This window comes from Crocodylus porosus, unplaced genomic scaffold (genome assembly GCF_001723895.1).
Source record: "Crocodylus porosus isolate Cpor-Errol unplaced genomic scaffold, CroPor_comp1, whole genome shotgun sequence".
NCBI classification, from domain to species: Eukaryota; Metazoa; Chordata; order Crocodylia; family Crocodylidae; genus Crocodylus; species Crocodylus porosus.
The window spans coordinates 25988352-26011351 of record NW_017728910.1 but is presented as its reverse complement, the minus strand read 5'-3'; the positions used below and the strand labels follow the sequence as shown (position 1 = coordinate 26011351).

General features: G+C 53.0%; 1 protein-coding gene across 4 annotated transcripts in view; it reads right to left on the bottom strand.

Moving 5' to 3' along the window:
* The window catches only part of TP63 (tumor protein p63), a 96549-nt gene extending 74171 nt beyond the window's left edge, over positions 1 to 22378 (bottom strand). For 2 of the 4 annotated variants that reach the window (XM_019532905.1, XM_019532907.1), the window contains exons 1-3: positions 22304 to 22378; positions 18091 to 18219; positions 17554 to 17686 (exon numbers count right to left, since the gene is read on the bottom strand). In XM_019532905.1, coding sequence (XP_019388450.1) covers positions 17554 to 17686; positions 18091 to 18164 — 207 coding nt within the window. In that variant the 5' untranslated portion in view covers positions 18165 to 18219; positions 22304 to 22378. Of the gene's footprint in view, positions 1 to 327; positions 482 to 17553; positions 17687 to 18090; positions 18220 to 20713; positions 20794 to 22303 lie in introns of those variants that run through there. The other 2 variants (XM_019532906.1, XM_019532908.1) reach the window with 2 other exon arrangements.
* Positions 22379 to 23000: the final 622 nt, after the last annotated feature.

Genomic DNA, 23000 nt, shown 5'->3' with positions numbered 1-23000 from the left:
TAAGTTATAATGCAGCCAGAGCAGAGGCTGTTCAGACAGCTGGCTTTTTCATGGTGGGATTTGTCCTCCAAAAATTTAAGACATTGGTCATCCCCAACTGAAGACCTGCCCAGCTTCAACATGAAAATCTAGCCATGCAAACTGCAAACTCACCTATAGGAAAAGAAGGAGGAAAAAAAAAAAAAAGAAAAATTGGATGCACTTTCTGCATCTCACCTCCAGATCGGAGAGGCAAGGAGCTGATGCCAGATTGCTAACAACAGGAAAAGAAGAGGGAGGAAAAAAATAAATAAAAGGTCATAGCTAAAACCTCAAACAAGTCCTTACCTCGCTATACTGGGACTGGGCATTGTTTTCCAGGTACAACATGCTAGCAGTCAGATTGATGAGTGCTGCTGTCCTCTCTTCCGGCTCCAGGGTTTTGACCCGTACCCCCCACCCTCTGGAAGACCCTAAAACAAAGTGATTCTACTGGGAAGATAACAGGACGCAGTGTGTGCCTCTCTGCATAATTTAAGTTTCCCTTATATACCTAACTATAGGCAAGGAGCAGGAGGTGGGGCTTTTTGCTTTACCTGTCCAATCTGTCAAAGTGCCACCTGGAGTCCTCCACTCCAATGGAGAGAGGCCTCTCCCATCTCGTTAAGTAGTTAGAATTCCTTATCACCAATCTCTAAAAAGGGAAGGGGAAAAAATGGAGAGAGAAAAGAAACTACAACTTTCTCTTGTCACTTTTCTATGCAGTTGGAAGTTTAAAAAAATAAAAAGGAGGGGGTGGGAAACAAAACCATGGAGGAATTGGGAGAAGTTTCCCAAAGCAGCTCACTTCTTCCCTGAAACGGTCCGAGGATTTCTCCAGGCACCGATCTCGGAGCGCTCCCAAACGGACCCGTGGAGAGCCGAGATCCCCCATCGCGGCCGTGCCTCTCTCGCGCGCGGTCACATCGGCAAAAACGATCGTGCCGAGCGCCGCTTTTTGTCACCCCGCAAGTACGCGCCACGGACCGCGTTGTACGAACTGTTTACCTAGCAGCATTTACAGAAGACAGGGCGAAAGCATGCGCGAGTGCACACACCGAACTGCATTTCAATCCCTGCCTCTCGAGTGGCTTTAGGTAACTCATTCCCAAACTCATGTCCTCGTGGTCGATAACAAAGCCATAAATTATGAAGAAAAAAACCCCATAAGATGATGTTAAGTCCAGAAAGTTTGGGAAGTTTTAATAATGGGAAAATCATCCTATTGAGTCAGTGTTTGACAGGGGAAAAGGCAAAAAGGTGCTCACTTTGGGAATTTGGAATTCCCCCCCACAAAAAAGAAGGAACTTTTGCCTCCAGACCAGAACATTTGAGAAACCTTTTTTTAATGCTGAAGTGCAAATTTGATTCGATGACACTTAAGACTAAATTAAGAATAAACTTAAAAAGGAAAGAGAGGAGAAGAAGATAGCGAGACTGATATCGTGCAGGGTCCCAGGGAAAAGGAGGGGGTGAATTATCATACAGAGATGAAGAAATGCGAAAGCTTTAACATCAACAGAAACATAAAGGGACCGTCAGAAGCCGAAAGGAAGAGAAGAGACCGCCTGACTTCCGTAGATGTTGATTTGGGTTATGGTAGCACTGCTGATCTAAGACAAATATCTGCCTTTATGTATATTGTGGGGGATTAGATAGATCATTAACTGTTAAATCTGTTAGGCTCATTGATAAATACAGTTCATAAAAAATAAAATAAAATAAGCAGCTAGTCTGAGCAGTTTCATTTCTGCACACGGATGCAGTGAACATGCAAAAGAAATCACTTAAGTACGAAATACAATTTAAAAAAAAAAAAGTTCCCATACACTATGTCTGCAGTGATTTAATATTAAAAAGGAAAAAAAAGGTCTGGCTTTCATTACCCCAACTCAGCCCTCCCTAGCATGTGTGCAGAAGGGAAGGGAGAAGGGTAGCTACCACACTGCCATTTGGCTTGAAGACCATAAAATCCTTGCCGTGACGTGCATTTTATTAACCAGCCTGCTGAACCGTCCGTGCCCAGGCGTGGCTGGCAGGACATCTGCCTCAACAGCAAAGCCTCCCAATTCCCACTTGAAGTGTCTTGCAGCGTGAGATCCCCAGCTGCAGGAGCAGGGAGACTGAGGCAGGGGGGCTTATAGGAGCCCCCCATTAACCTCCAGCTAGTGGCAAGCAAACAGAATGGGTGTGGGGTAGGAAAAAATAAAACTATGCCTTTGCACTTTGAAAGTTGAGCAGAATATAGTGCATTAGATGGGGAAGCTGGAAGGGGGAAAAGATGCTTCTTTCCCTCAAGTGTGCCCGGAGCAGGATCTGCTTCCCTTGGAAATCTGGCAGTGCCCCTGCTTTGCAAGTTGGAGAAGCCACAACAGATCTATTTGCCAGATACTCGCAGCTGGGCAGAGAGATTTCAGTCTTCACGCTTCAAGGCAGGACAAAGTGTTACTGAGGCAGTGGCATGTGAAGAGGGCTAGGGACACGCACGGAGGGTACAGCAGACACCCCAGGTACCAGCCAGATAGGTGGCAAGCAGGTAAGCAACAAGCCCTTGAATGCTGCTTAATGATCAGATCAGGAAACCGGTTCTGCTCCCAGATCTGCCACCGACTCCATCACCCTTGGAGAATCCCTTAACCTCCGAGTGCTCTCGTCAGCGACTCCAAGGGAAAACCAGCCACGCAGGGGAGTGAGTGACACCAACAGCACACACCCAGCATTTCTGCTCAGATGAGCAGAAAGCAGCGTGCTCTTCATACCTTCCTTCTGCACCGTGGGGGAAAGCCTCCCTTGGAAAAGAAAGTTGCCAGGATTGCTAAAGGAAGGCGGCAGACACAGCCAGTCCGTCTAGACCCGTTTCTCGCCCCAGAAACCCCAGACCCAGCAGGGACTGAGGAGCACACTGTTTCACCGATGGGAAAAGGGCACTTTCCCCAGGACAGCCTGCAATCTGCAGTGGACCTGCTGCCTTCACCTCCCTGCAGGGGGGCTGCAAACAGGATGGACACACATCCAACCTGGGGACACTTCTCGGGCTCAGGCACATCATCCAAGACTACTGGAGGGGAGTTTGCCCATGAACCCTATAGCACTTGTGGCGGTCTCTATCACTACTGCCCCAAAGCACGATCCGGCTCAGCACTCAGCAGTTTAAAACTGCCTTGGCTTGTATGATGATGACAGCAGAGCCCTGGAGGTGCAGCCCTTTGCGATCTGCTCCCCATGTAGAGGACACACATGCACAGAGACACACGTGCAAAGGGGATGCACGCACACACACACACACACACACAACGTGCTCTGGAGAGCTGATGCCAAGTCAGTCCGTGACATGGGCAGGGAGACATCGGAGGGGCAGAAAGCAGCGAGATGTGCGCAAACGCAACGATGACCCTGAGCCACTGCCCGTCACCCTGGAAGAGCACAGCTGCAGACCACACTCGGGGCCCAGGGGGTCCACAAGCGTTTCACAGGCTTTGGATGAAACATGCTCCCAGGCTGTCAGAGTCTGGGCACAGCTCGGCCTCCTCTTGAACTACCAGGACAAAGAAAAAAAAGGGGTATATATTTTTTAATTTCAAGTGAGAAAAGATCTGACATGATTCCTTGCGAGCCCATATGCTCAGTAGCAAGGCGACGTTTTCTTTAAAAGCATTTTTCCCCTCTGTAAAGGGGCCAAGATGATTATCTCTACCATCACAGCTTTCTAAACAGGTTTTCAAGGGAGAAGCCTTTGGATTCATTTATGACCGACTGGAGGGGAAATGCGGGGGGGGGGGTTAGATCTAAAGATGAATATCCTGGCCTCACCACAAATATCAATCTGTCAGGATGCACTGAGCTTTCAGAAATCGGGCGATTTTGGGAAGCGGCTGGGCCTGGAGGCTCAGGGACCCTCAAAAAGCAGCCCAGGTCTGAGAAAACACCTCGGAAAGCCATGCCCATTTCAAGCATGGGGCACTGAACACCTGCTCAGTGTAGACGCCTAAAAATTACTGGTCCCTTTTGCAAAAATCTTGTTGATCTAATAAAAGACATCACCTCTACCACAAGCCCAGTTTGCTTTTTCCTCTAGATCGGTACAGCTACAACCTGGATACCTGGTCCCTTTTGAGCACTTCAGCTGGGAACGCTTGAAAGACCATTCCCCAATCTTTCTGAAGAGGTTTTGAAGTATGGTACTTCAATGGCACACAAAGAGAGATTCAAAGATCCCAATTTTCAAAGCAAGTGCAATAATCCAGCCATGCCCCCGGTCCAGGCTCTTTCTGAACCAGTCTTCCCAGGTTGTTATAATCCACCCCAGCCTTTTTTGCGTGGTTCAGTTTAAGAAGCAGAGGTCACCACAGCACTACCCAGGCCTGAGGTCTGAAATGATCTTGCATCCAGCCACGGCTGCAATCGTTACCGTCACACACCTCTGCCGCCCAATTAACAACAATTATGCAACTTCTCAGAGAAGGCAGAAGGGCGTGAATGTGCATCTGCCTATTTAGTGGTTCAGGCAACACTTCTTGCAGATCAAAGTGCGTGCGCGCGCACACACACACACACACACGCACGCACGCACGCACATTTACACCCACACACACTCCTCCGACCTCTCCACTCATTCATGAAAACGGTGACATCTCAGCGCAGCAGTACCTCCAGGCTTGGATGACAACAGGAAATGTGCACAACCACACACAATGCTAAATGCCATGGGAGAGGGGGGAAAGAAAATCTCAGCCAGCTCCAAGACTGCCTTGATTTTTCAAAGGACGTGTCGGGTGTGCGTCCACACGCAGCACTGGGAACTCAGGCAGAAGAAGAGCAACAGGTCCATGCTTGCACACGGTGAAGCCAAGACTATGGAAAAACAAAGTAAAGCCAAAAAAGAAAGTAACCAGCCCAGTGGCGGAGCGGAGGTGGGTAAAGAAACAATGTCAAGATGCAGCAGTGAAATATTTCCCTTTTAAATCCCCAGAGGTGACATGAAAACCAAAACGAGGCTTGGGATTTCTTTCAAGCAGTAACAACGCTGCCCTTGGCGAGAGCACACTTACCGTGGTGGGTACCAGTGCCATCCCAGCATTGCCCCCTACAGCAGAATATAACGTGGAGGACTGCAGCGGGCCCGTCCTGCTCGATGCACACAGGCCTGACCAGGTACACAGGCAGTTTTGCCATGACCGGTACCACCTGGGCATGCGGGTCTTGAAGATGCGACCCTCCAGCCACAGAAGTGCCTCCTGGACCCTACAATTCAATGCAAGGCAGGGCAGGGCAATGGCCTGAAAGCCGAAGAATCCCTTAAAAGTCACCGCGCAAGCCAACGGGCTTCCAAACTGAACAGCGTAACCCGCAATTAGTCCAACTTAGTAATTAAAGGGCGTTTTTCCTCTTGCTTTGAAAGCCCTCAATCAGTGCTGTGCTGCCAACATGCAGCTCTCAATGAATTCTTCCCATTTCAGAGGAAAAAAAACTAAGGCCAAAGCCACTCCGTTGTGAGTTCGCACCTGTCCCTTCCCCAAAAGACTGTCACAACAGCCCCATCCTCTGACCCTGGGCAAACATCTGCGCCTGCTGCCTATCTGAGCTCTGCGAGCTGCAGCGTGCCCCCGGGGCTTGAAGATGCAGAGCTGTGCGAGTGCCTCCGGGGCCAATTAAGCAGGGAGATAAGGCTGCAGAAGGGAAGGTTGTGAAATAAAACCAGTTCCTTCACAACCGTTTGGCCACACTGGTTCGGGAATGGTACTCCCAGCCCCAGAGCAGCCTGCCTCCCACTGCTGGGCCCTGTTCAAAAGGAGCAGGGCACACGACCAGAAAGTAGAAGCGTTGCCGGCAGGTTGAGGGCAGTGATTCTTCCCCTCTATTTAGCACTGGGGAGGCCACATCTGGAGTCCTGTCTCCAGCTGTGGGCCCCCAATACAGAAAGGATGTGAACATGTTGGAGAGAGTCCAGTGGAGGGCAATGGAAATGGTTGTGGGGCTGGGGGACAGGACTGGTGAAGAGAGGCTGAGGGAAATGGGCTGATTGAGGCTGCAGAAGAGAAGACCGAGGGGGACTGAAGAGCAGCCTTCACCTCCCTGCAGGGCGGCTGCAAAGAGGCTGGAGCTGGGCTGGTCTCAGTGGGGGCAGATGGCAGGACAAGGAGCAATGGGCTCAAGCTGAAGCAAGGGAAGTTGAGGTTGGATATTAGGAAAAAACCTCTCTCATGACAAAGGTGGTGAAGGACTGGACAGGCACCCCAGAGAGGTGGTGGGATCTTCATCCTTGGCGGCTTTGAAGCCTTGAGTAGACCAAGCCTTGGCTGGGATGATGGAGTTGGGGCTGGTCCTGCTTGGACTAGATGTGGCCTCCTGAGCTCCCGTCCAACCCTCATTTCTAATGACCCAATTCTCCAGATTAGACAAGATCTTGATTTTGTGTCTCTGCACAATCGTGCCTTTCCCACCTGCTTTCACCAGCTCCATGGCTGAGCTGGCTCCCACCCAACTCAACGGGAACACGTGTCCTATAGCCACGGCTGGGAATACAGGGCAGCGGTGAGACCCAAGAAACAATTAGGTTTCTGTTGTATGCACATCTGAAAAGCCCTCTGGTGAATACAGCACTTATTAAATGGAAATGCCACTTGCATTTTATTCCTGATATTCCTCTTAACCACCTAATTTTGTGTCAACCCTCTACTTAAAAAACAAAACAAAACAAAACTACCCCGTCTGCTTTGCCAATATTTGCTCAAACTAGCATCTCCCTCAAATGAGGCTCCGATTAAAGGGCAATGGTTTTGGGGGACACAAATCTTGGCGAGCCAGTACAAAAAGCATCACAGGGCTCTGGAAGCCCAGGAAATAAAATAAATAAATATAAAAAAGCTGATGCGAGATGGAAAGGAGCGCTATCATCTCCTGCAAGTGGGATTGGGAGCTTCACCTCCTTCTGAGTTCGCACCTCCCATCCGAGTATCTGAAAGTGCTTTGCCAACACTGAATGCTCTAAGCATGCAGCCCTGCTAAGGCAGGCAATTTTAGGAGGCAGAGGGGAGGAAGGAAACAGGACAAGTCAGAGAGATGCCAAATAACTCACTCCAAGCCACCGCGGAAGGCTGTGGCAGGAAACCACGTGGGTTTCATGCCCCACATCTGCCGTAATCCCTACATGAAACTCCCCTGTGGGCACTTCATGCATGGGTGGCTCCAAAGCTGAAGGGGAAAGTCTCAGCCTTTGCCAGCCACATGACTTACAGGAAAAAGGCACAAGCACTGGCTACTGCCACAAGAGAAGCGGAAAAACCCTGTGGCAACCCCTGCTCCCCCAGTCCTGGTGTACAGCAGGTCAGAGGTAGGGCCTTGCTAGAGGGGAAAGCAGAAGACGTGCTGGCAAATGGTTTGTCCTTAATGATAATACAAGGAGAGAGAAGCCAGGCAGTCTGGACTGGTCCTCACACGAGCAGTGGAGAAGGCAGCAGGTCCCCACGGCCCATCGGGGTGGCTGTGCTGCAGGTCACCCATCACTGACACGTGGGCTACGTGGCTATATCAAAGCCATATGTCCTGTGTGGCCAGCTGTCCCCAAGCCAGAGCAAAAAGAAAAGCCATCGGACAGCAATCATACTACTTCCATCCTCTTCTCAAAGAAACTCCCAGCCCCCGGGTACCTTTCCCAGGCTTCCTGATGCTAATGCAAACTGTCTCGCTGCACCCCTGCCCTCCTCTCCGTCTGCCTGTTGCATGCAGCTGCTGTCTCTCATCCCCTCCTTAAGCTCTGGACACAGTGCAAGGCTCCTTGCAATGCAACGGGTCAGCCCACGTGGCACCCCAGAAGTGCTGCTCTGCCGGGGTTTCACAGGACAGCACGCAGAAACGCCTCCCATCAACCTGGCTTTGCCAAAACCCGCTCGCCCCTCACCCCAAGGACTGCAATGTGCAGCTTTACTCCTCCGTGTGACAGCAGTGTCTAGAGACATCGGTGGAGTTTATAAAGCCACCATGCTCCAGAAAAGCCCTGAAGATTTTGCAGCCTGCCTATAGGATACGACAATTTGGCAGACCAGCAGTGACTTGCCAGGCACCACAGGGGAGGGGGATTCACAGAGCTGGACAGGTGCATGATGCAGGACCCTGTCCCATAGATTAGGTCTGTGCTTGAAGTGAGGGCTCAGGGAAGGAAGCATACTCCATTTGCAATGGAAGAGCCTTCAGGAGGCTGTAGGTGCTACTATCTTAATAGCTTCTATTGTCTTAATTATCTCATATTAAGATGGCAAGTTCCATCCCTGTTTCAAGGGCTTGCTAGCAGATGAAGAGGGAAGGAAAAAAAAAAAACATTTTATTTTTCTCCCTGTAAGGAAGTTAATTAAAGTCCACTTTACATGTTAACTGCATCCCTTGAAGTCCATTCAGCTTGGATGGTTGTGGGGCTGGGGACAGGACTGGTGAGGAGAGGCTGAGGCAACTGGGCTGATTGAGTCTGCAGAATAGAAGACCGAGGGGGATTAAATAGCAGCCTTCAGCACCCTGCAAGGGGTCTGGAAAGAGGCTGGAGCTGGACTGGTCTCAGTGGGGGCAGATGGCAGGAGCAATGGGCTAAAGTTACAGCAAGGGAAGTTGAGGTTGGATATTAGGAACAAACTTTCTTACTAGGAAGTTGGAACAGGTTATCCAGAAAGGTGGTGGACTCTCCATCCTTGCAGGCTGAAGACCATCCCAGCCAAGGCTTTGTTTAGCCAGATGCACTTGGGGCTGGTCCTGCTTGAAGCAGGGGTTTGGACTAGATGAGACCCCCCCTCCCCACCCCCAGGTCCCTTCCAGCCCCCATTTTCCAATCCCACAGCTCTGCAACATACCCAGTAACGTTTCATCCCCTAAACCTGCCCGTATCAAAAGAAGCGAGAGCGCGTTTGCATGTTATCTTCCGACAGGGATTAGAGTTCAGCTTCTCAAACCTGACACAATTATACTCTGGTGCACGGGAGCCGTGTTGTTCCACAGTCAAGCTTTGCAAACATAACATTTCATTAACAAAGGAGAAGTTCACTTGTGGCCGTATTAATACAGGGTCATAAAAATCACTTCTCACTCTACTCCCAGCACAGATTGATTTTGTGTCCATCGCTGCCTAACAATTTGTTCCCCATCTCATTTAGACGTCAGCACGTCGGCTGTTGCATGTCGCAGGAGCGATATCGTGCAGGCTCGGAGAACAACAGCGATGCTATTCTAATGCAGAGCTGTCCTGCTTCAGCAGTCTCTCAAAATGCTGAAAATGAAAGCACTGCTATCTGGAAGCCACCAAGGAGTGTGACCGGCTGTGCCCGTGGAAGCGCCGATGAAGCCTTTCGGGAGCACGTGGCTCAATATAAAGTTTGCACAACACATTTCACATGTGTCTATTTACAGGACAACCCTAGGCACAGGAGGAACTTCGAGGCACCCCCGTGCCACGAGTAACACGGCACACCTGTAGCGTGCGACAGATCAGGGAGAGGACAGCAGAGGAGTGGCAGATGGGGCAGAAAGCAGAGCAGGCATGGGGCAGGGAGCAGAAAGCAGAGCAGACGATCAGGCAGGGAGTGGCACCCGAGCGTGTCGGAGCAGCCAGGGCCGAGGCTGGCTCTGCCATGCACCACTGAAGGGCTCTAACCCCACTGCAAGGTGCAACGGGAAAAGCGAGGAGGAGGAGTATTTGGCACCAAGGATGACGTCCGCCCGTCAGCACAGGCCCCAGCAGTACAGTACATTAGTCCTCAGGAAAAGCAAGCCTTCCTCCTTTGCTCAACAGAAAAGGCCAGACCGGCCAGAGCTTTCAGATGAAGATTACTTCTAAGGAACAGCTGCACATTTCTGCTTCATACCCCAACGAGCACCACACGCGCAGCCTCATGGAGGGGGTGGGAACCCCAATGCTTGCTGGGGAAGAGATCCCTCCCGGAAGCACACCCCGGTCTGGTTGTGGGGTACTGCACGCAGGCAGGATGCTCGGTAGTGCAGAGCCACGAGGCCTATCCCCGCCCAGCATCCCTGCATCAACGAGCTGGGATCCACTGCCAGCTCGCACACTGCACCGCACGGCACAAAATCCACCCTTCCCGCCGCCACCGCTCAAGTGGGTTGGAATCGGTTTCTGCTTCCTAGTTGACAGCAGAAAAGCTGCATTTCAGATCCAGGAAGAGCAGTCCAGCGTGCCAGAGCACTCCCACCGGGGCGAAGGAGTTTTAAACGAGCCTGAAGTGCCGCTGACAGCATAGGGTATGGGTTGCAGCACGTGCCGATTTTTTCTGGATCATCGGCGATTCCTCGTTATCTAAAAGCTCGTCACAAACAAATGCCGCCGATTCTAAGCCATGAAAAAAAGGGACTGATCTTTGTGAAAAATGCCACGAGAGCCCCAGTTTCCAGGCAGACTGGAAAGACCCTCAGGTTTTATCCAAAGGACACATGCAATGAGACGCACGTGCTTCGATCACCCCCGGGGACTGAGCTGATCCTTTCTGAACACAAGCCCCCTGTGAGACATGGCTGTCAAGCCACAGGGAGAGACAAATTTGGAGGCTCATAAGCTGCAAAAGACAATCACCCAGCAACATGACGGCGCTAAGCCTCCGACGGGAGAGCTTACAAATGCACCCGATGCCAGGGTACAGACTACGGGGCGGTCACAGCAGAGGCATCAAATGGCTCATGATGGGAATGGCTCTGCATAGCCTCAACCCAGTTCAACCAAAGTGGCACCTGCATGCACAAGAATAAAACCTGGCAAGCATCAGAAACCCTTTCAAGCCTGCACCCAGGCAGCCAGGCATCACCTGAGCAGGTACCTCCTCTGAATGAAACCCTCCCCGCTTCTTCTGTGGCCCTTCCAGGAATATTTGGGGGTGGAAATGAAGACCACAACAGCCCACCTTGATGCCTCAGCCTAGGAGGCTGGTTTTACTTCTGCCTATATTTCTCCTCCGTGAGCCCAGCTAATTGCTGACCCAGATTCAAGGCTGCGTCCAGAAGAGCACACCATGCATTAGCCAGCTTTTGCATGGAGACCCGCCTCCTGCTCGCCACGATGCCCATGCAGTTCTCGGCTCTACTTCGTGGAAGACGTGTGCTGACCAGCCACTCCCATTCCTTTGCACGGATCCACCTTTTTGCTCACAACTTAGTCATCTGCTTCCAAGGGCTCCATGCTGCAAGAGGCAGACCACCCTGGCCTGGACACAGCAAAGCGTTTCCATCGAAGCCCACAGGATCGTGCACGGGTCTGAAGCAAAGCATCTGCTGCATCCCAGCCCATAGCAATCTGCAAGCTCTCTGGGGCTTGCGCTGTCTTCATTAGCCAGGTGAACACCTCCTGCGATAGACCCCTGGACCTCAACCCTGCCCCTTAAGTGCTACTAAAATAAAAGAGATTTTACTTGGACGATCTATCTGCCAGCTCGGCAACTGCTATGCTCAGCCAGTACCCACGTTGGGGCTTCTCCAGAAAACTTAAGACTTCATCGAGCACCCACAGCTTTTTTAGCTCCATTGGTTGGGGGGGGGGAGACGACAAGATTTCCTCCCAGCGGAGAGCTGATAAAGTCCTGCCAGGGAGAGTCTAGATGTGGACGTGTGTAGAGGGGAGAGCAGTCTTTGGGTGATTTTGTTGAAAAGAATGGGGTTTTTCCACCGAGATGAACCAAGCGTTAACACTGAAACCTAATGGGATCGCTGCCAGTTAACAGGCCAGCAAAGAACGTGGGGATGACAGGCGAGAAGACCCTTCCCCGAGCATCGACTACAGACCCCCACCATTGTGAAGCCCCTGGACCCAAACGGCCGGTGCCGGGAGGATAAAGTGTTGCATGGGTGGTACAAAAGCACGCTTGGCTGTGAGCACTGCACGCCAACGGCTCGCCCCGTGCAACAGCCGCCCTGGCGCAGCCGTGCAGGAGACGGGAGCAAAGCCCTGCCAAAGGCTGACAGAGGGCTGGGTGGTTATTTAGTTTTTCCTCTCTCTTTTTGGAGCACATTAAGAAAGCCCTGACCGCGACGACTGTCTGGGGAAAGGCATTCCACTCAACTGGTTCAGCAAGAGGCTCCCGGGAGGACGGCTACCTCAGTGGCATGCAGCGAAGGCATGTGCAAGGAGGGGTAGGGGGATGGAGGAGGGGGGCGAGTTCACCTGGCCCTGCCGCCTCACTTCAGATGAGATGCACGCCGCCCCCGGCTACGGCTTCTCGGGGGCCGCGTGGAGCTCCCGTGCCAGCCCCCAGGGCTAGGGCCAGGATGCACGCGGTGATTTGTCCCAGGGAGGAGAAGAAGGGACCCCGGGGGGATTGAAGCCTTCTGGGCAGCTCTTGCAGCAGAGGCACACGGAGAGCTCTGCCGCCGGAGAGCTTCCCTAAAGCCCCCCCGCGCCCCTCCAGGCCGCAGCTCAGGGGCCCATCTGGCTGGGACAAGCCTGAGAGAAAGCCACGAGCCAACGGACAGGGACAGGTGACAGCCGATGCACGCGCAGACACCAGCCACCGTCACATCTCCGTGCTGCAGCGGGGACCGCGGGGCAGAGCGCCGAGCATCTGGGATAAGGGAGGCGCCGATGGGGAGCACCGCTGCCGAGCCGGCCGTGTCTTATTGGGGGAGTGCTTGCTAGCAGATGAAGAGGGAAGGAAGGGGATGACACAGCTGAGTCTGGGAGAGAGGAACGGGGGCCACGTGAAATGTGTGCATGTGGCCCACGAGGCAACCCCCTGCTCACCCCAGGGTAGTGACCCCCTCGATCCCCACCTCCCACCCCTTCCCAAAGAAGGGAGCTTGGACTCCCATCTCTTGGAGAAGGAACCTGTGACCCCACTTCTGGCATACAGTAAACGAGGGAGAGAAGAGGAAGTCTCAGCAGCCAGAGGGACTCAGAGGCGGTCTCCAAAAACACCTTCTACAAATCTAGTATCTCACCAACTTGCAAAACTACCATCAACCTTGACACAACACAAGACATCGCACCCAAACTTGCCAGGATCCCATTGCATCTCAAAGCTTCGATGCGCCAGATGCTTCAAGTCCTGCCCGATTCCCTCGTCATCCCATCCTGCCCCCTGGTCACCCTGGAAGGGGCCCGCTCATCTGCCACGGCACGAGCAGGATGTTTCCTCTGCAAAGCAGAGGGTGGGAACAGGCAGTCTCAGCTCAGGGGGAGAAAAGGCAGCCTCCTCCTCTTCCTCCCATGGCTGTGATCAGTTAGAAGGGGTTTTCCACCTCTCGAGACATCGTCTGATCTGCACCAGCTCACAAGGAGCTTTCTCGTCTTCTGCCCATGCCGTCAGGGAAACTGGGACCAGGGGCAGAATCGTGCAGCCCAGACCCCTCATTAGTGCAACGATGCACTGCCCTGAGAGCAGCCAGGCTTATGGATTAACCCCAGACAGAGCCTCTTTCTACCCTCCTCTAGCCAGAGGTCATAAGGCGGGATGCAAAAGCCTGAGGTGGAAGCCTCTGGCCCGTGTCAATCGGAGGCCAAACTAAGTGTGTCAAGTTGGAACCTGAAGTCCTGGTGGGATCCACAGAGCCAACCCCTTTCTCCCTCCCTAAACCCCTCCTGGGAGCTCAGCCTCTCCCCGATGGCTGGTCCTAAGGTATTTACAAAGCCCTCATCCCTGCCAAAAGTGAGCATTTCCCAACCTTTAGGGTCCGATCCCCACAGCCTGCCTGCAAGAGGGAGACGTGCCATTTGCCCCACCAGGGTTAAGGGACTTGCCCAGGGTGACATAGGCAGCCTGAGGCAGAGCTAAAACTGCACCCATGTCTCCCCGCATCTCCGGCGCGCCGCCCCACAGTCCTGCGTTTCCTTCTCTCACCATATTACAAGCAACGTCCCACGCGGGGCACCCGTTTCTCAGCTGAGCTCCTGCATCATGGTGGGCTGGTGCCCCTCACCTTGAAACCCACATCACCCACACTCCTCTTGCTGTGCCCAAATACACTGTACCATCCTGGACCTGGATGTGCTCCCTTCGGCTGGGACAAAGGAAGCACCGAGGAAAGCCCAGCTGCAAGGACGCCTGCTTTACGCAGCATCCGAAGCGGGGCCGAAGGCGACTCTCGCCCTTAAAACAACGCACTGAAGCACTCGACAGCAGACCCATGCACTAGAGCAGCAGAGGCCGACCTTTCTGGCCACAAGTGAACCCCGCACCTTCCCCCTGCCCGATCTGCTGCTCCGCTTGCTGCTTCCTCCTTAATCGGGATGCCGCACACGTGTACTTCACCATTGCACCTGCAACGCGGGCCGTCACACCCCGATATTAGTATTTCGCCCTGCGCCGGTGGTTTTCATCCTGCTCTGCATTTAGCCAAGCAGACAGAGCTCCTAATAGGGAAGCAGTAAGATTTTTAATGACAGGCCCATCCAGGCAGCGGAGGCAAGACCCTTTCCCCCACCTCCCAAAACCTGCGCTACCCCTAAAGAGAGGGGCACGCACCATCCCAGAGCTTCATCTGCACCCCACGGAGGACAGTGGAAAGCCGCTGATTTTGGACACGGCTCTAGGACTTGCTCTGCCCGGCTGCGCACTGCAGCCGGAGAGCTGGCCTCGATCTGCCCACAGGAAGATATACTCCAGACCGCCGCGGTGTCTCGCGCAGCCCCTCCGCCTCTACTACATTCCTCCGTGTTTATCTGCCCTCTTCAACTCTCGCGCTCCAATCACCTGCGCCTGGCCCGCCGCGTCTGCCGGTGACACGGGGGGCCGGGGTTACCTTACAGACAGGTGTTGGGAGAGCAGCTGCCCTGCAGCGATCGGCAGGAAGCGAGGAGACGGAGGGAGGAGGGATTGCAGATGAAACGCGACGGCGGCAAGCGCCTTCCCCGGGGCTACGCATTCCCTGCCAGCGCAAGCCGGAGCGGCCACTGGCCCCAGCCGCCGCAAAGCGAAGGCGGACTCCTCTCCACGGCGAGACGGGGGTGTCACCTGCCAGCCAGGCTTGCAAATTTATGGGGGAAGGGGAGTGCTTCCAGCCCGAGCCGTTTGCACCGGGTCGACGCTGCATTAGCAAGCCTTCTGCATGGGGCCTGACCGAGCACAGGGGTTGTTGTCCCCCGCTGCAAGGCTGGCACATTTAGAAACGAATGTCAGAGCCCACGGCACTTACAAAAGGGCTCGATGTGCCCGTATGCTGCATGGGAGCATGGGGAGAAACCAATCCTGTGCAACACTCCTGAACATGAATGAAATCAAACAAGTCCCTGCATGCAGATGGGGAAACGCCTCCTGAAAGGCCAAGATCAAACCTCCCCGAAGCCAGAGAACCACGTGGAAATCGCCTCCAAGGCTCCTCGTCGCTCCTCCCTTGCTCTGGCAAACAGAAGATAGGGAGATCGTCCTCGAGACAGACAGAGGAGAGGACCCGGAGCACACATTGGCCGTGTTAGAAGCCACGGTGCAAAGACTTTAAACACAGCAAAGCTGGTCCGGCTTCTAGCACGAGCTTTGCAGGCGAGGTTACAGGTGCTGCCTTTGAAAAGCCCGAGATGTTTGAAAGGCATGGCTGATGCTAATGGAAACCCACTTCTTAAAGGCCAGGAGCCTCTCTGAGCAGGACCGCTCCTTCCTACCACAGCCATGCAAGCGTTTGGGAGGCGTTGGCGACCTTCCCTGGACACAGGCCTTGCACTTGCCCCTCCATGGGTGGATGAATCAGGAGCTCCGGGAAAGTCTGGAGATCCAGTGGGATCCTGGCAAGTTGGGGTGTGATGTCTCAGGCTGTGTCAAGGTCGACCGTAGTTTTGCTAGATAATGGATCTGTAAAGGATGGTTTGGACAGAGGTGAACCTGGCTCAAACAGGAGGTTGGATAGATGTGACCTCTTCCAGCCCCACTTCTGTAGGATGCTACGAAGTTTCTGCCTGCCAGGATGAAGGGTGGGAGCGGAGAAGGCCTGGAAACCTCTAAATTGCAAGCACTATAATCCCTGCCAGGAGGGGAAGCAGCCAGGTGGCTCCAACACTAGAGACCTACCCGACTCATAAAGCAGAAAGGCAGAGCTGCAAGGAAGGTGCGTGCCAGCAACAGCTGGAAGATGACACAGAGGGGGATCTCGCGGTCACACAATGCCAAGCCATCCAGGTGTGGACGGCAAGCAAGTCGAGAAGAGAAGCCGTCCTGCAAGCAGGAGCGGGCGCCCCTCGCAAGCCTTGCAGCACTTCAGGCTCCATCCCACAAAGCCGGGGTTGCCAGGAGTCACATGCGGTCCACAAAGTGCTGCAAAGGGGCTAGTCATGGTGGTCCTCGATATTACAGCCCTTGAACTTACAGGTCTGGCAGCCCGCCCCGTGGCCTGCAGCTGGACGGCCCACCGCCACCAGCAGACCTTTGGGTCCCTGCTGTAGATACGGCAGTGCTCTTGCTGAAAGAGAGCCCGTCGCTTGGCTCCACAGCCCCACAACACCTCCTCTCGGGCAGGAAAAGAGCTGGGGAAACACCTGGAGCTAGAACATAACCGGGTCAGACCATCTTGCCCAGTGCCGCGTCAAACAGGACAGAGAAATGGAGGCTGGACGGGAGCGTGACCTGGGTTTGACCAGGGTTTCCCACGCCCCCTGTTTCTCGCACTTGCAGCCTCCAGCATTTGGAAGATCAAGTACACAGGCTGTTTCCCTACCACCCATGCTCAATAGCGACCGATGCCCCTTTCCTTCAAGGATGGGTCCAGTCCCTTTTTCAATCTAGCTCAGCCATCAGCTTCCACCACATCCAGCAGCAACGAGCTCCAACCTTTAATTATACACGGTGCAGAAAAGAACTTCTTTTGGTTCGTTTAAAACTCCCCACCTATTAGTTTCATGTTGCGACCCCCCGTTCTTGTGTTGTGAGAGTCAATAGCAAATTCCCACCTACCATTTCTTCACCATTTACTATTTTAAAACCCCTCTCAAGGTGCATCTCATTGGAAACACAGTTTACTGACTCTCGCTTGTCCCAGGCAGACAGGAGCGAGAGTCAGTAGACAGAGCTTGAACGGACTCCTGACCGGTTTGCATCCAAGTTCGCCCCCCATCATTCAAGACCGTCAGAAAGGGTCAGAGGAAACTGCCCCACAATCAGGGGATGTTGAGGTGCGTGCCTTCAAGAAGCAGTGCAGAGTAATTGTGAACAGCCTCAGCCCTGCACGCGCACATTAGCCACATCTTGCCAAAACTAAAATTTATATATCAGGATGCAAACTGGCAATCTAGGCTGTTGCATCTAGTCCCCTCCTGTGTTGACAAGCAACCATTAATTGGAGGAATCACCCCAAAACCACCGTGTCAAACCTATCCACGAGCCTGCAGTGCATAATATCTGGAGCACTGAAGACACCTCATGACCTGCCACAGGTAAAGCCAGGGGTGACAAGGGTGTTGCCACTGCCAGCAGGGGAAGGAATTAGGTGATAGATGCCCAGATCCTATGAAAAAAGACCTGCCCCACAGAGAAAGGCAAGGAAACCCTTATAGCTCGTGATATTCGAGGGCTCTGACCGAAGGGGAACATCAAACTTAGCAGGATTACAGTTAAAGAAGCTTTTCCTGCTACTCACCCACATGGGATCACCTGGGTCCGCATCCTGCATCCGGACGCAGTCCATGCTGATCTCAATTTTGTTCGTGGGGCCATTTTCTGACGGGTCATCGATGAAGTTCAAGTCGATCGGCTGCATAGAGCATATCGGCCTACGAGGACAAAGCGGGACCGCTGAGACAACGAGCCAAACCTGGGCCCCATTCAGGGCAACAGCCAGGTCCAGGATTTCCTTGGGGGGGGGGGGGGGGTGTCAGGCACCTGCCAGTTAGCCTCAGCCCATTAGCCTACCCCAAAAGCATCTCGCCAGCTGCGTTTGCAGCTCTAATAGGCAGGGCGCAGGTCTGGCAAGGACCAAGGGGGCAGCAAGGCCGTTAATCATGGATCCGGGGCGCCTGCAGGACTATCGAAGGAGCCACTCGCGACACGGACCCATTGCACTCAAGCCAACAACACCCAGGAGTCACTAGTGACTTGGACCAGGCTCCCACCAGACCCAGAGGCCCCCCAAATCCTCAGCGATGTCATCACTCTGACAGGCCCCTTGGTTACTTACTGCTCCAGGAAGTCCCAGATGTGCTGGAAAACCTCTGGGCTCAGGAACTCCCTGGTCTGCGAGCTCTGGGACATGGCGGATCGGTAGTAACTCTCCTTCCAGGAGAAGTGTCCGGGCGTTTCTACAAACCTTGAAGAGACAAGAGACCAGACAACACTCTGGGGGCGATCGCACGGGATCCTCAATTCACCGGCGCCGAGACCCATCCCTAGAAACGGCTGCGCGAGAAAGGAGATGTGTGAAGTACCCAGAGCCACCGCAGCTGCATGCGGGAGGAAGAGGTGCTCATCACACTACACCTTCCCCGCACCCCGCCGGGATTGTGTGTGGGAAGAAATCAGCCATCTACGCTGCTTTCCACCCAAAACCATCACCCCAAATGTTCTGAGCTGATACAGGGGAGGAAACACGGTACAGAGCACTGGACTGGGAGCCAGGACACCAGCACCCTACTCCCAGACACACCGCTGACCGGCAGAAGGCGGCGGCACGAGAGACTTTGCCTCCCCACACCTGCTTTCTCTTGGCCATTTCTCCCTCCTTGCTATTTATGGTTAAAAAACGCTGAGACTGTGTTTTGGGGAGCCCCCGAGAAACAGGAACTTGAACAAAAATGGGCGCTCTTAGGATGCTTTCAAACACCGGCAGCGACAGCACGTGTGCTTCTGCTAAGCTGCTCTTCCACTCACAGCTGTACAAAGAGGAGTTTTTTATTGAGTTTGCACCAAAAAAAAGAGACTCAACTACATAGTGAGGAAGCAAAGTCTCTCGTGTCACCTTCCGCCAGACAGCGGTGCGGCTGGGAGCAGGGTGCTGGTGTCCTGGCTCCCAGCCCAGCGCTCTGTACCGCGTTTCCTCCCCTATATCAGCTCAGAAACCCGCCTCCTCGTGCGTGTCCCAGACGATCGCAGCTGCAACAAAACCTACCTACAGAAAAAGGGGGCAACAGCTATCTCGTGCATTATCACAAGGGACAGAGCCCGGGGGGATCTGGAAGTGACAAGCACAGCCCCAAGGTGCGATCTAGGTGGAGGTAACAGGCCAGCACCCAGGGCGGATTTCATTTAAGTCAGGATTTAAATCACCGGTCAGGAAGCCTTGATTTAATCCCTGGGTTTGTTAAAAAAAGGGCATTCTTGTTGATTGATCTCCTCCACTCGTTTAACTTCTTGACACTTTGCACTTGCAGAGGGGGAAGGGCTCGACTCTGGTCTCTCTGCAAGTTTGCGTGCACAGAGGGCTGGTGGGTGGGCATCAGGTCTCTCCTCTCATCTCCATACAGCGCTGTTAAGGAGGATGTGATCTCAAACTCTCCCTACGCCTGAAGACGGGCACACGTGCCCGAAAGCTTGCAAAGAACAACATTCCCAACTATTTAGCTGGTTTAATAAAAGATGCCACGCCTACCCAAACAGCCTGGTCTGCCTGTGATCTCTGGAGACACAAATCGAGTTTGAGACCTGAAACTCAGCATCACAGTGATGCTTCATGGGCTCTTCCAGACTGAGCACCGAGTCACACCGGGTAAAGCGGTTTTCTTTAATCTTTGCTGATCTAATCTGGAAACCCCCTAAAATTGGCCACAGCCTGTTGTGAGCTTTTTAGAGAAGTTTCTAAAAAGCTCACATGAATATACTGTCTCAAATAGCATACTGGAGGCTGGACCCAATGATCTCATGAGGTCCCTTCCAGCCCTAAACTTCTGTGAATAATTAGAAGCTATCATCCCTATTCTATGATGGTATCTTTGAGCCTTAACATACCTTCAATTTAAAAAATATATATCTTTATATAAGCTGGTTTTTTAAAGCATCTTTTAAAAAAAAATTTAAAAATAGAATTCAATCAAAAAAAATCTGATTTAAATTTTTTTTAAAAAAAAATCATTTTTTTTTTCTTTTTTAAATCCCTGATTTGTTTCCACCCACCGCACATCCCCTATGCAACAGGCTAAGGAGCAGATGTAGGGCACGGTCCAACGCGACTTGTCCATATGTTAACCTACCATGCCAACACAAATCACACACCTCGCTGGAGTCAGAGTGGCACCGTGCTCGGTGCTGTACAAACTTAACAACCCTCCACCTCTCGCTCTTCTTTTTCCCCAGTCTACATCATGCTCCCAGTAAGGGCTCCCAGTGCCTCCCAACCCTCCTCCACCCAGGCTGTCACCCCTTCTCCAGGCACCCCCCAGCACCCAAATAAACCCAGGGAGAGGGTGAAACCCTGAGCTCCCCTTGCTACAATGCCTGAGCCCTTGCTCTGAAAGATCCCTAGCCTCTGCCCAGCACCCCCTTTGCCGGACAGGGTGCTGCATCCAGCACATCCTGCAGGTAAGCAATCATTTTGTGCTATTCTCTCTTGCTAGAAGCTGCCCTGAGCCTTTGTAGGCAAGTTCAGCACATGCAAAGATAAATCATCCTGGAGAGCCCCAAGGTGAGCCTTGCACAGCGCTGCTCACCTCCCAGCAGCGCGCGCTGTTAAGCATCAGCCGTGCCAGCACCCTGGCTGCCAGGTTTGCTCCTCACCCAGCTGCATTATTCACTGCCTCCCAGGAACTCAGCCCCCAGGAAGGGGCTATGACTAAGCAACCAGCTCAGAAATGACTCAGGCAGGCACTCACCAGAAGAAAGGATGCCAAAGAATTGCATCCCAGGGACACTGACCAAGGGCCTTGCTTCAATCAAGCAGTTTCTCAGCAAGCCCCAGCCTGCCTGCAGCCTGGGCTCCCTGCCCTGCAAAGCCCCAGGTCGTACAGGTCACAAGGCTGGGCCCGGCCCCACCCACCTGGCCCCAATCACCAATATAGCTTTCTAAATTGAGATGACACCAGTTGCATAACAGGCCAGCACAACTGGTCCCATTGTTGTTCAGCTCCCTATTTATTGATGAGAGAGGAAAATCTATGCACTCCCCCACCACAGTTTCCGCCCACCACTGCACACTCAAGGGATGCAAAATTGCCACCAATCTGAAATGCTGGGGGTGGGAGAGGTGTTATACTGCAAAGAAACCGTGACATTTCTATGCAAAGAAACAGTGAAATTTCGAGGTAAGATCTGGCATGATGGATGCTTTCCATCCAAAGCTTGTGCAGCTACAGCCTGCCGTGGGTGCCATAACAGACATCCCCACCCAAAGATCCCTGCCTCTGGACCACGGGGGCTACATCACTGCAAGGGTAGCTGGCCTGGAGTCAGCCAATGCACACATCCAGCTGCCAGCCCTGTGTCTGCAGGACCCCACGCAGGCAGGCAATTCCTCCAACTTCAGTGAGGTAACAGGGTGCCTCCAGCCTAGGAGGCTGCAGGACAGCAGGCATGGATTGCATCTGTCCATTGCATTTTTTTTATGTTTTGGAGGCAAAAGTATTTAAACAAGCCCCTTGTCCCAGCATGCATGGCATCCATTTGCTGTGGGTATTGCAAGCGCAACCTCCCCTGCAACTTGCTGCTGCTTTGAAATGCTGCTGATAACACAGCCTTTGCAAACTGCCTGCTGGGCTCAGGTCCTCTTCCACTTTCTGGGGGAAACCAGGGCTTCAAAGCAAAATTGCAGGACGCAAAGAGAAGAATTCCCCCAAAGGTGTTGTCTGGATGTGGCATCCAATTGCTGCCCAAGCTGCCATTTAGCAAGGAGGCTGGAGCTGACAAGTGCACCGCTATAAAAAGTCGCAGGGGCTCTTTCAGTGATCAAGGCCTTGGTTTTGGGTCCTACAAGCTGAAGGATTTGCGGAGGATTTCACAGCAGCGAGGAGAGAGCAGGTGCTCTGGCCTCTCAACTGCCTGATGAGCCCCTCCAAAACCCAGGCAATAAACACATCTAGCTTCTAGGTGCTGCCATGCCAAGTACCTCTGCACATTTTAACAAGGCTTCGCCAATATGGCGCCTCCCATTGGCAATGAAAGGTAAACTGAGGCACGGGCAGATGATTGAAGGGCTGTGGCTTTGCCCTTCAACGGGGATGCTGGCTTCCCAAGACATGCCCGATGGGTTCAGCATCGCTGCCACCACTACTATAGCATCATACCCATGCTGTAACACCTCTGCGCTGAAGGCACCTACTCCCTTTCAGTTAAAATAACCCTGTCCAGTGCCCACGCAGGGGTAAAGAAAACTGCTGAAGTGACTGGGAGACCTAGGGAACGTCTGTCCAGCATGTAAATGCTTGCACACAATTTGCTAAGCAAGTGAGTTGCAGAAGCTAGCTTACCACCGTGCAAAGAAGAGACCGCTCCTGGAAGCTCAGAGCCACCCTGAACTAAGGGGCAGGTGTTGCTCATCTTCCTGTTTATATAGGGGAGGAGCAGGCGTGATGCTTAAGGGCACTGAGCCCTTTTAACCCTGTCCCTCTGCTTAAGGGAGACCCTTCCTAGACCAGGCAAAGACATAAGGCAGCAGGGACTAGCTTGCTGCCTTCCCCTCAGTGTAGGTCTCAGGGTTTGGATGCTGTGGACTGTCTTCAAGCCAGAACAAAAAAGGGTGCATAATATGAGGAAAAGAAGAGATAAGAAATGCTTGATTGCCAGGGTGGCCAGGCATGCCTAGAGAAGCCGTGACATTTCTAGGCTGACAAACTTCCAAAGCAGGGTGGATAGACACGTGGCAGTGTGGTTTAGTTGGGGCTGATCCTGCCTCGAACAGGCGGCTGGGCTAGATGTGTGCTCCTGAGGTCCCAGCTTTCCTGTGATCCCATGGTGCACCCAGACCTTTGCCTAATAAATCTTCTCATGTGGAGAAATAACTCGCCCGAGGGATGGGCAAACTGGCTCAGATACAGCCGTAAGGCAAACTTTTCCTGAAAAGCTGGCATTATGGGTGCTTTCTTCCTCCTCCGAACTATCTGTTTGGAGCGTCATGCTCCTGGGCTCCAGAAAGAGGATCTTAACAAACGGGAGGGACTGATTTAG